Source organism: Ailuropoda melanoleuca, chromosome 3, assembly GCF_002007445.2.
Source record: "Ailuropoda melanoleuca isolate Jingjing chromosome 3, ASM200744v2, whole genome shotgun sequence".
Taxonomy (NCBI): Eukaryota; Metazoa; Chordata; class Mammalia; order Carnivora; family Ursidae; genus Ailuropoda; species Ailuropoda melanoleuca.
In genome coordinates this window covers 29,131,808-29,144,911 of record NC_048220.1, presented here as the reverse complement: position 1 = coordinate 29,144,911, position 13,104 = coordinate 29,131,808, and the positions used below count along the sequence as shown (strand labels likewise).

The 13,104-nt window shown below is 42.2% G+C and overlaps 2 protein-coding genes across 10 annotated transcripts in view; both read right to left on the bottom strand.

The window, feature by feature from the left end:
- The window catches only part of LOC100466380 (protocadherin gamma-C4), a 181,669-nt gene that overhangs the window by 128,153 nt on the left and 40,412 nt on the right, over positions 1 to 13,104 (bottom strand). The window contains exons 1-2 of one of the 9 annotated variants that reach the window (XM_034656160.1): positions 4,882 to 7,922; positions 98 to 616 (exon numbers count right to left, since the gene is read on the bottom strand). The exons of 5 other annotated variants lie outside the window; for them this stretch is intronic. In XM_034656160.1, the coding sequence (XP_034512051.1) occupies positions 575 to 616; positions 4,882 to 7,305 (2,466 nt within the window). In that variant the 5' untranslated portion in view covers positions 7,306 to 7,922 and the 3' untranslated portion in view covers positions 98 to 574. Of the gene's footprint in view, positions 1 to 97; positions 617 to 4,881; positions 7,923 to 8,962; positions 9,193 to 9,264; positions 12,409 to 13,104 lie in introns of those variants that run through there. 3 more of the 9 variants (XM_034656147.1, XM_019795425.2, XM_034656154.1) reach the window with 3 other exon arrangements.
- The window catches only part of LOC117795077 (protocadherin gamma-B2-like), a 3,405-nt gene continuing 1,545 nt past the window's right edge, over positions 11,245 to 13,104 (bottom strand). The window contains exon 2 of the mRNA XM_034655700.1: positions 11,245 to 11,361. Coding sequence (XP_034511591.1) covers positions 11,245 to 11,361 — 117 coding nt within the window. The remainder of the gene's footprint in view (positions 11,362 to 13,104) is intronic.

The following is a 13,104-nucleotide window of genomic DNA, read 5'->3' as shown; positions in this document are numbered from 1 at the left end:
CAATGTTCATGATGCTTACTAATTCCAGATAATTTTTAAAATTTTTTCTGTTTTGCATGTCAACTTTGAAATGATATTGGGTACTGCCTCAGGCTTCACAGAACATAGTAAAATCAGCGTTTGCTGGTAAAGTGTGATTTATTTTGAAAAGATATGTGTATATACACATAAGAAAGATGTTATATAGAAACTGTTTACATCAGAGTATAATAAATTAATTCAATAATATTGAACACCTACTATGTTCTAGACACCACTATGTAAGACTCACAGAGTCAAAATTTTCTTTAGAATGCATAGAGGTAATTTAATAAAGTTTTTGACTGGAGGGAATCTTAGAGATGATTTAGTCCAATACCTTCATTTTAATGATTTTTAAAATGAGAGGGAATTGCCTTGTCCTTGACTTCCTTGACTATATAGTAGTAAAACCATTGTTGGAATACAAATATCCTCACTTACAGTGCTCTGAGAAGAAAAAAAATCATCTGCCTTGGTTGATGGTTTATGCTCAAAAATTGCCATTAGAGAGGAGGTGATAATCGAAGCAGGAACAATCAGCTATAGAAGCAACTCATTTTGCGTAGAAGGCAGGAATTTGCAGAGATTCTACCGCCTGTGGATTCATAAGAAAGTGGGTGTTGACTGCTTCTCTTCATTATGCAATTCAAATGATCATCCTACCTGATTCTAGAATAACTGAAAAAAGATGGGGCTCCAGATAGGCTTTGAGCATACACTGTCCTGAGAAGATTCTTAAGGGTACCAATTGTTCCACTGATGTTAATTAAGTAAAACTCAATTGTTGATGGATCTGAGGTTACTCTTAGCTGATAGGAATAAAATTCTTTCCACATAGTTGCAGAAGAAAAGAATTACCTGTCCTGAAATGAACACCTGGCAAGAAATAAACTTACCTTATGAGGTGACTGGCTGACTCAGAAGAGCACACAACTCTTGATTTCAAGGTTGTAAGCTCAGGCCCCATGTTGTGTGTAGAGATTACTTACATAAATAAATACATAAACTTAAAAAAAAAGAAATAACCTTGCTTTGCAAATTATTTTAAGCTCTAGGGGAGTAGATAGCAGCACCAGGAGGAGAAATCAGAAGTAACATTGAATATGCTTCTTAGCTTATTTCTTGGGGATTTCCTAACTAAGCAATCTATTTCTGCTCTCTGATGGCACTGGTGCAAAATATAGGCAATACTTTGAATGAAATTGTTTCAATCTATCAATTTATACCCATGTTTTCTTTACCAAGTAGATAAAATAACTTTTTGTTCAAAGGAGCCAAATGAGTATTACACATTAATTCCATAAGTAGAAGTTAAATAGTATTTGTTTCATAGTAATTTTGAACTTTCTGTTGATGTAAGCAAAGTCATTAAAGATCACAAGTACTTGCAGACATTTTCAAACAAAATTTTGGGTCTAGATATTACGGTTCCAGATGTTGTGATCTTTTTCTACCTAACACTTCAAAATTCATAGGGTCATCTCACATTTGTTTCTTATTCTACTATTTTAAAAGAGGTCTCAATGAACTTATTACTTCTGGATAACGTCTTTGGAGCTAATTAACTAAGATCTAGATAAATAAGATGATGAACATACTCTGAACATAAAGCATACATTAGGGAGTAACTGGCTGTATTATCTCTAGCAATCAAGTTTTCTAAGTTATTCTACAACATAAATTTAAATATTAAAGATCTCTACTAGATCGCTAAGATACATTAAATATAACATAAGCTTACTATATAAAATTGAAATAAGTTTACAGTTTTAAAGGAAGTACGTTTTTATTGAAGAATATGAAGAATCCACCTTCATTTTTGTACTTGCATAAACAAATTCTATGGAAAAAAATTCTGTGGAAAGTCTAACTGACTTCCCAGACATTAAGTTATTCATCTTCTCTCCTTTCTCTCTCCTTTTTAAAGAGTCTATGTATTTATCTGACAAAGAGAGAGAGCACAAGCAGGGGGAGTGGCAGGCAGAGGAAGAGGGAGAAGCAGGCTCCCAGGCTGAGCAGGGAGCACAAGGAGGGGCTCCTTCCCACAACCCTGGGATCATGACCCGAGCTGAAGGCAGATGCTTAACTGACCCAATCTTCTCTCATTTCTTTATGGAACTTTTTTCTAATGAGAAGACATTTGTTTGGAGTTCTGTTTGGGTTTTAATTCCTAGGCAAAGATGCAGGTATTTTCTATTGCTCTCTGAATTTTACTCCTTCCCCTTGACAACTGCTACCTCAATAGAAGTTTGATCAGATGGGTTGTTTTCACAGATGATAAACTAGCCCAATAATTTGGTACTTTTTTTCCCTGATGCTTCAAAATTCAGTATATACTCAAAATCTTAGACTGTTTATCGTATTAACAATTATTTATATAGTACGTAAGTCAGAGAGCCTCATTCAGAATTTAGCAAATTCCACGAGTACTAGGATTTAACACTTGGTCAGTCCACATGAATAAATATTACTGAGAGTAAAATCTGATAGCTTTCCCAATAAAATATTTTATTTCTTTAAATGAAATGGACATAGGTACTTCAGATAAGAGAATAAAATAAACCATCCTATACTCCCCCAGTTAGTGAGTGAGCAGATAAGAGAATAATATAAACCAGCCTACTATCCACAAAACCCAGTTAGTGAGCTTTGCTTATAAATGCATGCAGTTTATTTTTTTCAAGATGTGGTTTAAATCATCCAGAACTGGTGATATAAGAAATAACATTTACACTCTCAGATCATATGAAACAAATCTTAATACTTGTATGAGACAATCTGACTTCCATGACCGATATCCAAGTTCTTTTTATATTTAAGTTCTTTTTATACTTATTTATTTGAGAGAGAGAGAGAGAGCACAGGATGTAGGGACAAAGGGAGAGGGGGAGAGAGTCTTATGCAGACTCTGCGCTGAGTGTGGAGTTTGACTTGGGGACCAACCTCAAGACCCTGAGATCATTACCTGAGCTGAAACTGAATGCACCTGTGCCAGCCAGGCACCTTATTCATTATTAAATTTTGATTAAAACCATCAAAGGATTATATCACAAACATCCAAACAAATCAGATTTGAAAATGTGTGTGACTGGAATCTCTTAGTCATATACATTTGGAAACTTGAAATAAATAATTCTACAATAACTGCTGAGATGTAAATATCACAATATCGATTTAGAGAAACATATATTACCTTTCGTACCTAATTTAAAGGCATCAAGTCAGTATTATCTTAAAAAAGACTGACAATTTCAGGTTATAAAGGAGATTCTCATTTATTCTCAAGAGATCTTTTCAATTATTTAACGTTAAATGTGCATAGCAAATTTAGAAGCATAAGTGGCCAATCTATTGCATTATCAGATCATAGAATCCTCCAAGTCAGGATTGCCAAAGACCTTGGCTATCATGTACTTCAACAACTCATCAAATTATATTATCCTCTGTATTCTATTAAGTCCAGGGCCATCAGCTTACTTTTGGAAAGAGCTAATAATAGAACCTCCTACCTCCTAGGCAATTCATTTTACATTAGTACAACTTCAACAACTCAAAATTTTGGGTTTTTTTTTTTCCTATTCACCAAGCCACAATTTCATCCACACCTTTGGGCCATGATGAATCATTCTTCTAATGACAACCCTCCTTTCCTTAAATATTTGAATAGAGTTTCTACATGACAGAAGCCTTATTTTATCTGGGTTAAATATGCTAAATTATTTCAATTCTTATCTGAACACTGTTAATCCTTCATTCTCCCATTCACTATTTAGTCCTCAATTTTTTAGGGATATGGCCTTGTAAGTGGACACTAATAAGCATATTTAAAAATTCACTTTCATTTTTAAATATTATCAAGCACATAGATCGGAGAAGATATTGTAGGAGGCCTACAGCATCAGGTGCTTACATTTGTTAACAAAATTATACCACTGGTGATGTCAACAAATATTTGTTCATTATACTGCTTTACAGTTGAAAAAATAATAAAATTATTTTATGATAGTTTCTCAGAATTTGTGCAAAGTAGGTAAGACAAGTCTTTTTAATTTACATGTTAATTTAAAAACTATAGATACTGTGACTGGCCTGAGATGAATAACAGATAATTCCAGGAATATTATTCAAGTATTCTAACACCAAAGATCAGGTCTTGTCTGAATTACCTTCATCTTTCATGAAAATAATTTTTGACTCCTAAGTAGTAAAGGGGGAAATATCTCCCACAGATCCCCATTACTTTAGAAAAAACTTGCTTTTAGTTAACATTGTGGAAAAACTGAGACCTCGATCTTCTTTAACAGAGACCGCAATTTTTTTTCTTTAGAAAGAGAATCTTTTTTTTTTAAAGAGTTTATTTATTTTAGAGAGAGAGGAGAGAGAGCACATGGGTCAGGGGAGGGGCAAAGGGAGGAGGAGGGAGAGTCTTAAGCAGACTGGGGCTGAGTACAGAACCTAGGGCTGGATCTCATGACCCGGATATGAGGGTCCTGACATTATGACCTGAGCCGAAATCAAGAGTTTAACCAACTGGACCACCCAAGAGCCCCCATTAGGAAAAGAATCTTAGAGATGTCAGAATTGGGGGGGGGGAACCAAAACCAAAAACAAACCCTAACAAGAGATGTATGTAACCAAGGCACAAAGACCTTGCCAGCAGGAGAAAAGCAAAGAAAATCTACAGCATACACTAATTTCCTCGTACAGAGTACTAATACTGAGATTTAATAGAGCTCTACTGATATAAAAAAGAAACTTCTGAAAATTGACCCAATGCAAAGACCAAGAAAACTAAGCAGTGATCAAAGAAAAATTTAAACTTTCCTGTTCAAATAAAACTAATAAAAGGAATAACCTCACCTGAACAAAGGAGTCTTCCTCTTTACAAAAACCTGAATCTTCCTGAATCAAAAGAGGCTCGCTTTTCCCACAGCTCTTCTGGCTGATGAGCGTGTCCGCATAGTTGGGCTGGGGGAAGATCATGTGACTCTCCCGCGAGTCCGCGGTCAGCGAGACCTCATGCGAATAGGTCTGCAGGAAAGCCCGCACCCCGTCCACGCCCACAAAGTGCGAGGCCGGCACGCCCACCAGCCCGCCTCCTGAAGCCTGGAGCAGGCGCGACGCGTGCCAGCGCCTCAGCCTGAGCGCCAGCAGCACGATGACAAAGGCGAGGAAGACGCAGGACACTGCGGCCACCGCCACCACCAGGTAGAGCGTGAGGTCCGAATCATCTGGGTCGCTGGGGGTCCTGATGCTGCCCAGATCGGCCAGGACGTCTGGGATGCTGTCAGCCACGGCCACGGTGAGCGCGACGGTGGCCGAGAGAGGGGGCTGGCCGTGGTCCTGCACCGCCACCACCAGGCTCTGCTTGAGCGCGTCTCTATCCAGCAGGGCCCGCACCGTGCGCACCTCGCCCGTGTGCAGCCCCACCGCGAAGAGCCCTGGCTCACTGGCCTTGAGCAGGCGGTAGGACAGCCAGGCGTTCTGGCCAGAGTCTCTGTCCACCGCCACCACCTTGGTGACCAGGTAGCCAGGCTCTGCAGATCGGGGTGCCAGCTCCACGCCGGTGGAGCCGTCGGTGGGCAGGGCGGGGTACAGGATCTCTGGTGTGTTGTCATTCTGGTCCACAATGAATATACTCAAGGACACATTGCTGCTAAGCGGTGGGTCCCCGCTGTCGTGTGCAGTCACTCTCAACTGCAGGTCACGGAACTGCTCATAGTCGAAGGAGTGCAACGCATACAGAATGCCGGTGTCAGAGTTGATGGACACATAGGAGGATAGGGAAGCCCCCTGGAGAGAGTCTTCAGACAAGGAGTAAGTGACTCGAGCATTCTCGTGGCTGTCCGGGTCATGTGCAGTCACAGAGAAGATAGAGGCACCTCTGGGGTTGTTTTCAGGGATGTAGACAGAATAGGAGGACTGGGGAAAGGCAGGCGGGTTGTCGTTGGTATCTGCCACATTTAGATAGATAAGCGTTTCTGTAGACAAAGGTGGAATTCCTTTGTCTGTAGCTGTTATAGTGATGTTGTACAAGGATACCTGTTCCCGATCTAGTACTGTATTGGTCACTAATTGATAATAATTGTCTACTGATTTTTCCAGTTCAAATGGCATATTTCTTGAGATGGAACATGTTACTAGGCCGTTCTGTCCAGAGTCTCGATCATATACTTGAAAAAGAGCAATTACTGTTCCTGGAGGCGTACTTTCAGCAACTGATCTACTTCCAGATGTAACTACTACTTCTGGTACATTATCATTTACATCCAAGATAGTTATGAAGACTTTTGCTCTGTCGAGTAGACCTGGCCGATCCCTGGCTTCAATATCCAGCTCGTAAAATCTTGAGTCTTCATAGTCTAGATTTGCAGAAGTTGATATTTCTCCAGTGGAAATATTCAAGCAGAAAATCTTTGAGATCTTTTCTGTTACCCTCAGGAAAGAATACGTTACTTCTGCATGGACTCCTTCATCCTGGTCAGTAGCATTTACCGTCAATACTGGTGTACCTACTGGCAGATTTTCAGGAATGCTCACACGGTAGACAGGCTGAGTAAACACTGGAGCATTGTCATTCGCATCTAGGACAATTACCAGAATTCGCGCAGTGCTTGAGCGGATGGGGTCACCACCATCCACAGCAGTAAGGACCAGGTGGTGAACGGCTTCTCCCTCCCGATCCAGGGGGCGCTCCAACACCAGCTCCGGGTATTTGGGCCTATTGGCTTCGCTCCGCACGTCCACTGAGAAGTGACTATTCCCGCTGAGTTTGAAGCCCTGAAGAGAGTTCATTCCCACATCCAGGTCATAGACCTCCATTAGTGGAAAACGAGAGGATGGGACTGCGGTTTCCGGAATTTTTACTTCCAATTCTTCCCTGAAGAATCGGGGTGTATTGTCATTAATGTCCAGTATTTCTACTTCAATGGGATAAAGATTCAGTTTATCCTCAATAAGGATGTTAAAACTCACCAGACACGGTGCAGTCTGGGCACAGAGCTCCTCCCGGTCTATCCTGTCCGCGGTGACCAAGCTGCCGCTTCGCGGGTTCAGAGCAAAAAGCTGTGACCTACCTCTGGAGACGATGCGAACTCCACGCTCCGCCAGCTCCCGGGGCTCCAGCCCCAGGTCTTTGGCGATGTTTCCCACGAAGGAACCTTTGTCTAGCTCCTCAGGAATGGAATAACGAATCTGCCTGGCCCCGGCCTCCCACAGAGTCCCTAGGAGAATGAAGAGCACCACTCTCCCGTTGTAGCGCCGGCGCTTTTGCAGAGCAGCCATTATTGGCTCCTTATAGACTTCCTTGGAATTATAAGTAGGGGGAACGGGTTCACAATCACTCTTGTGGTTCTCAGAATTGGAAGCCAAGCTCCATAAACAAGATCAGATGAGAAGCGTTTTAGATTAGAATTTCTGCGCAGCCGGAGAGCTATCGTGTCTGATGTGCTTTTTGCTGGGGATGTAACTCGAGTTATCATTGCCTTCCTTGCCCGGGTTAGTGAACAGCGACACTTAGAGTCCTAACTTAATACTGCACCATTTTTGTGAAACCATCATATAGAGAATCTTATTTCTGCTAAATCAGCTTAGGTGTCACTGGTAATATTTCTCTCCCCAAAAAGAATTAAAGCGCATATTTTGAATAAGTTTAGATGTTACCTGGAATTTACCACTCATTTTTGTGTTATAGAGCTTAGGGCCATGGAGAACAGAAATAAGATTACACTTTTGGTAAATCTTGAATTTTCACATTCCACCATCATTTATATTTGCCCCATTTTCATTTTCTTGTGATTCAAGTTCTTATTTAAATTCTAGCTAGTTTACATACAGTATAATATTAGTTTCAGGAGTAAAATTTAGTGATTCATCACTTACATATAACACCCAGTGCCCATCACAAGTGCCCTCCTTAATGCCCATCACCCATTTAGTCCATCCCCCTGCCCACCTCCCTTCCAGCAACCCTCAATTTGTTCTCTATGGTTAAAAGTCTCTCTTATTTGTCCCATTTTCAATAAGGGCACCGCCACCAACATATTTGGAACCAATCCACATACTGCCAATTACAAGTATTGCCATTTTTAGATGTCATTATCTATTTTATTAACATGCAGAATAAATGACCTAATTTAGGCAATACTTCTGCATACCTTTTAAAAAATGAAAAGGGGAGGTGCTTGGCTGGCTCAGTCGGAGGAGGCTGCAACTCTTAAGATTATTTTTTCTAAAGATATTATTTGTTTACTTGAGAGACAGCATGAGAGAGGGGAAGGGCAGAGGGAGAAACAGATTCCCCGCCGAGCAGGGAGCCAGAAGCAGGGATCACTCCCAGGACCTGTCCCAGGACCCAGAGATCATGAGCAAAGCTGAAAGCAGATGCTTAACCAAATGAGCCACCCAGGTGCCCCGGAGACTGCAACTCTTGATCTTGGGATCATGAGTTTGAGCCTCCCATTGAGTGTAGAGATTACTTAAATGAATAAAAAAGTTTAAAAAAATAAAAACATGAAAAGGCAGTGAAAATATATTGGCTACAATGACAAAAATTTGTATTTATATATTATATACAAAACATAGTTTAGGATTAACTGCATTGAAACTAAGTAAACCACTTAATTGCCTACCTTTGTGTTTAATTATATATAGATAATATGTTTCCCAATGACAGTGTGATACTAATGTATCAAAAATGTTTCACGGTATATGGCTTTAAATTTAACAAAAATTTCAAGACCATCACAAGGTCATTTTCCATGAAAGACTGCAACACTGATAAATGAACAAAACATTCTAAAAACGCCCCCAAGCGATGCCCCAAAAAATCAACAAAACACAACAAAATCAGGACATATTTAGCCTGTATATGTTTTACTTCTATAATAATTATTGACATCTAGTTACGATTATGGAAATAAAGGGTTTTGAAGCAACTCACCTGTTGCAAACTGACTGAATTAGAAGTCATTTGGGGACCTTCATCACTGGTACTTTCAAACCAACGGGCTTCATTACACAGAAGATCTTGTGGTGCAACATTATCAGGCTCCATATTGAGAAATTTAAACTCAGTCTTTGAGGAATGTGAGGCAGCACATAGATTGTAAGAATAAGGCAAAGTCCCTTCGATAAAGTTGGGGAGAACTCCAGATTCAGTCTTGGAGCACACATTGGTCTGAAAGCAGCCCCAGGCAGCGGGGCTGGAGGGGCGTCGTAGGCTNGCGTGGCTGTGGCCGAGAGGGGCGGCTGTCCCCCATCCCGCACAGCGACCAGCAGGCGCTGGCGGGCCGCGTCCCTGTCGCCCAAAGCACGCGCCGTGCGCACCTCGCCCGTGCGCAGCCCCAGGCTGAAGAGTCCCGGCTCGCTGGCTTGCAGCACGTGGTACGACAGCCAGGCATTGTGTCCCGAGTCGGCGTCCACCGCCACCACCTTGGTGACCAGGTAGCCGGGCTGCGCGGCGCGCGGCACCGTGTCGAAGAGCGCCGAGCCGTCGGGCCCCAGCGCCGGGTACAGCACCCGCGGCGCGTTGTCGTTGCGGTCGTCCACCAACACGCGCAGGCTCACGTTGGCGCTGAGCGCCGGCGAGCCCTGGTCGCGGGCCTGCAGGGTCAGCTCGAAGGCGCGCAGCTGCTCGTGGTCGAAGGCGCGCTGCGCGAACACCACGCCGCTCTGCGCGCTCACGGACACGTAGGACGCCAGCGCCTGTGGCTCCAGGTCGCTGGCCACGATGGAGTAGGACACGCGGCCGTTGGGCCCCAGGTCGGGGTCGGAGGCGCTGACTTGGGCGATGGAGGCTCCAGGGGGGTTGTTCTCAGCCACATGGACCAAATAGAAAGCCTGTCCGAAAACTGGCGCATTGTCGTTGACATCAATGATGTTCAAGAGGACACTTCTGTTGGAAGACAGAGGCGGCTTTCCCCTATCTGTGACTGTGATGGTGATGTTGTATTCTGGAATCTGTTCTCGATCTAGGACTCCATCTGTGACCAACATGTATGTATTTTTTGTATCTTGAACTATTTTAAATGGGAACTTTCCTTGTAGTTGACAGAAAACTTCCCCATTAAATCCAGAATCTAGGTCATGTGTTTTGATCAGGGCAACAACAGTCCCCAGCTCAGCATCTTCTTGAATCTGTTTAGATTCAGAATCCAGGGTTACCTCAGGAGCATTGTCATTTTCATCCAAAATATCTATTTGTATTTTACAGTGTGCGGTGTGCCGGCCACCATCCTTTGCTTCCACCCCAATTGTGTAGCTCTCTCTCTCTTCAAAGTCCAGTTCTCCACCAGTGGTGAGTACCCCTGTTTTACTGTCCAGCTTGAACAGCTGTTTCACTACATTACCAGTGTTGATGAATGCGTATGTGATCTCAGCATTGACCCCCTCATCCAAGTCAGTGGCCATCACACTTAGTACAGAGGAGCCCATGGGCAGGTTCTCTCGAACACTGGCCTTGTATACATCCTGGGTAAACACTGGTGGGTTATCATTTGCATCTGCCACAAGCACCCTTATCTGGGTAGAGGAGCTTCTGGATGGGTCCCCCCCGTCCACAGCGGTGAGGACCAGATGGTGGCAGGACTGCTCTTCCCTGTCCAGGGGAGTCTTCACTACCAGTTCTGGGTACCTACTGCCATCTGGGTTCTCCTTCTGAATCAAAGAGAAGTGCGGGTTGGGGTCGAGGTAATACTGCTGCAGGGAATTGACACCTACATCTGAATCTTGTGCGGATTCCAGGGAAAAAGTGGCCCCAGTTAGGGCCAGTTCACTGATTTCCAGTTCAGTGATATTTTGGCTAAAGGTCGGTAGGTTGTCATTGATATCCTGAATTACCACACTTATATGAAAGAAGTTCAAAGGCTTTTCAGCGACCATTTCGAATTCTAGGACACACGATGGCTTCTTGCCACAAATCTGCTCTCGGTCTATACGGTCGCTCACAAGTAAGTCCCCGTTCTCAGTACTCACTGTAAAGAATTTCTTCTGTGCGCTAATCCGCAGGTTTCGGGTAGGCAAATCTCGAACGCCAAGCCCCAGATCCTTGGGGAGGTTCCCCACCAGCGAACCCATGGCCAGCTCCTCAGGAATAGTGTAGCGGATCTGCTCCAGGAGCACCGGGCACAACAAAGTCAGCAAAAAGAGAAACGGCATTTGTCTCCGCCCAGTCGGGCCCTTCTGTCCCAAGAGGTCTCCCATCTCCCTTTCTGCGACTTTGCCTTAAGGATTCCGAAGAGCTACGATCGCTAAATGATCCCAAGAATTCTCTGAGCAGGAGCAAGTCCTTGATTTGTCTGGGCAGACAGATTCTCTGACAGATATCTCGGCGGCAGAGAACTGGAGACAAAGTACCGCTGTTCCGTGGCGGGGGCGGGGGGGCGATTGCTTTGCGTCGGGAGAAGCTGATACTACGCTCAGTACTAGCCAACAGCGGCACCCCGCGTCTCGGCTGCAGAACTGCAGTAGACGTTACTAAATGAGCTCCAAATAAGGAATGGGTTAAAAGAAAATTCTGTGTCCTGATGCAAATACTCATTCTTCCCATTTTACAAGGATTTTAACATTTTAAATATTTACTGTATCTTCGATCTGGCAGTCATTTTATTTGAACTTGATCTTTATCCATCTAAATCAAGTGATTTTTATCCCTCAAAGAGCAGAGGTAACTTGCTTGAAGATGTTTATTGGCATCACTGTGGTTTTTGTTTACATTTTCATAAAATGGTCATAATAACTTCTTCCCTGTGTTCCTTAGTAAAATTGAAGGCCAAATGAAATGATATGTAGAAAATGACACAAATGAAAGTAGTGGTGGTGGTGATGGCAGAAAGTGTAATATGAAAATTCTAGAAATATCAGCTTGCTATATATGGTTATTCCACTTTTTTCTTTTCTTCTAACTTATAAACATTACAAATCTCATAGCTCTTAGTTTTCTCCAGTGTTTCACTTCCTTCTATATTATCATTATCACCTTACACCCAAAATAGATAGGTACACAAAGAGATTGGTTGTCCTTATAAAACGGAAGTGCGGTAAGAAGCAAGAAATGCCCTTTTCCTTCATTTTCAAGTGTCTACTTTTAAATGACCATGATTTAAAAACTATCCCACTGATTTTATTTTGTCTACACTACATTACCATTGTCTTTAATTGTACTGTTTCTTCTCAAGTCACTTAGCAATGGTGAGTTATTTGAATTTTGGGGATGAAGTATGAGTCCTTATAATTATATATTCTAAAGAAAGTAATCTATGTTGTCCCCAGGTTACTATCAGATCATCCCAACCCTTTTTTATTGACATTCTTCCCTTGTCAATAAGCGTGTCAAGTTTCATGTTTCTGATAGCTGTCTTACAGGTTTTTTTTTTTTAAAAAAGATTTTACTTATTTGTCAAAGAGAGAGACAGAGCACAAACAAGGGGCGCAGCAGGCAGAGGGAGAGCAGGCTCCCAGGGAGCCCTATGCAGGACTCGATCCCAGGACCCTGGGATCACGATGGGAGCTGAAGGCAGATGCTTAACTGACAGAGCCACCCACGTGCCCCAATGCCTCACAGTTTTAATTCCATTTCCAAACTAGGAATCTTCATTAAAAAACTACTCAGTGTATTCACGATTCTAGACAGAAACTCACTGACATCTCTACTTCATACAAACATAAAAAACATAGACTCAAGGCTTTGCCCCAAAACATGACTGGACAAGTGCCTTTGCAAAAAGGTGTGAACACTTAAAATAGTACAGGAGAGTTATCTTTTCAGAGTACATATGAAACTAAAGATTCAAATATTTAAATGATTATACAGTATATATAGTATAATATATAGTGTTGTATCAAGCATTTTATTACATAAAGTCGATTGAAGTTTTTAGAGGTTTAAGAGGTATTTTCCATTGCATGAAAAAGTTAACTTGGGACACATATCCTAAATGTATAAACTTTTCTTTAAAATGTAATGAAAAAAATAGTATTTATTATAAAATATAATGGAAAAGTGAATGATATCAGTCTCCATCATACAGATTCTCATCACTCTTTGGATGCATTCACTATTCAGTGAATCTCCACTTTTTTTTT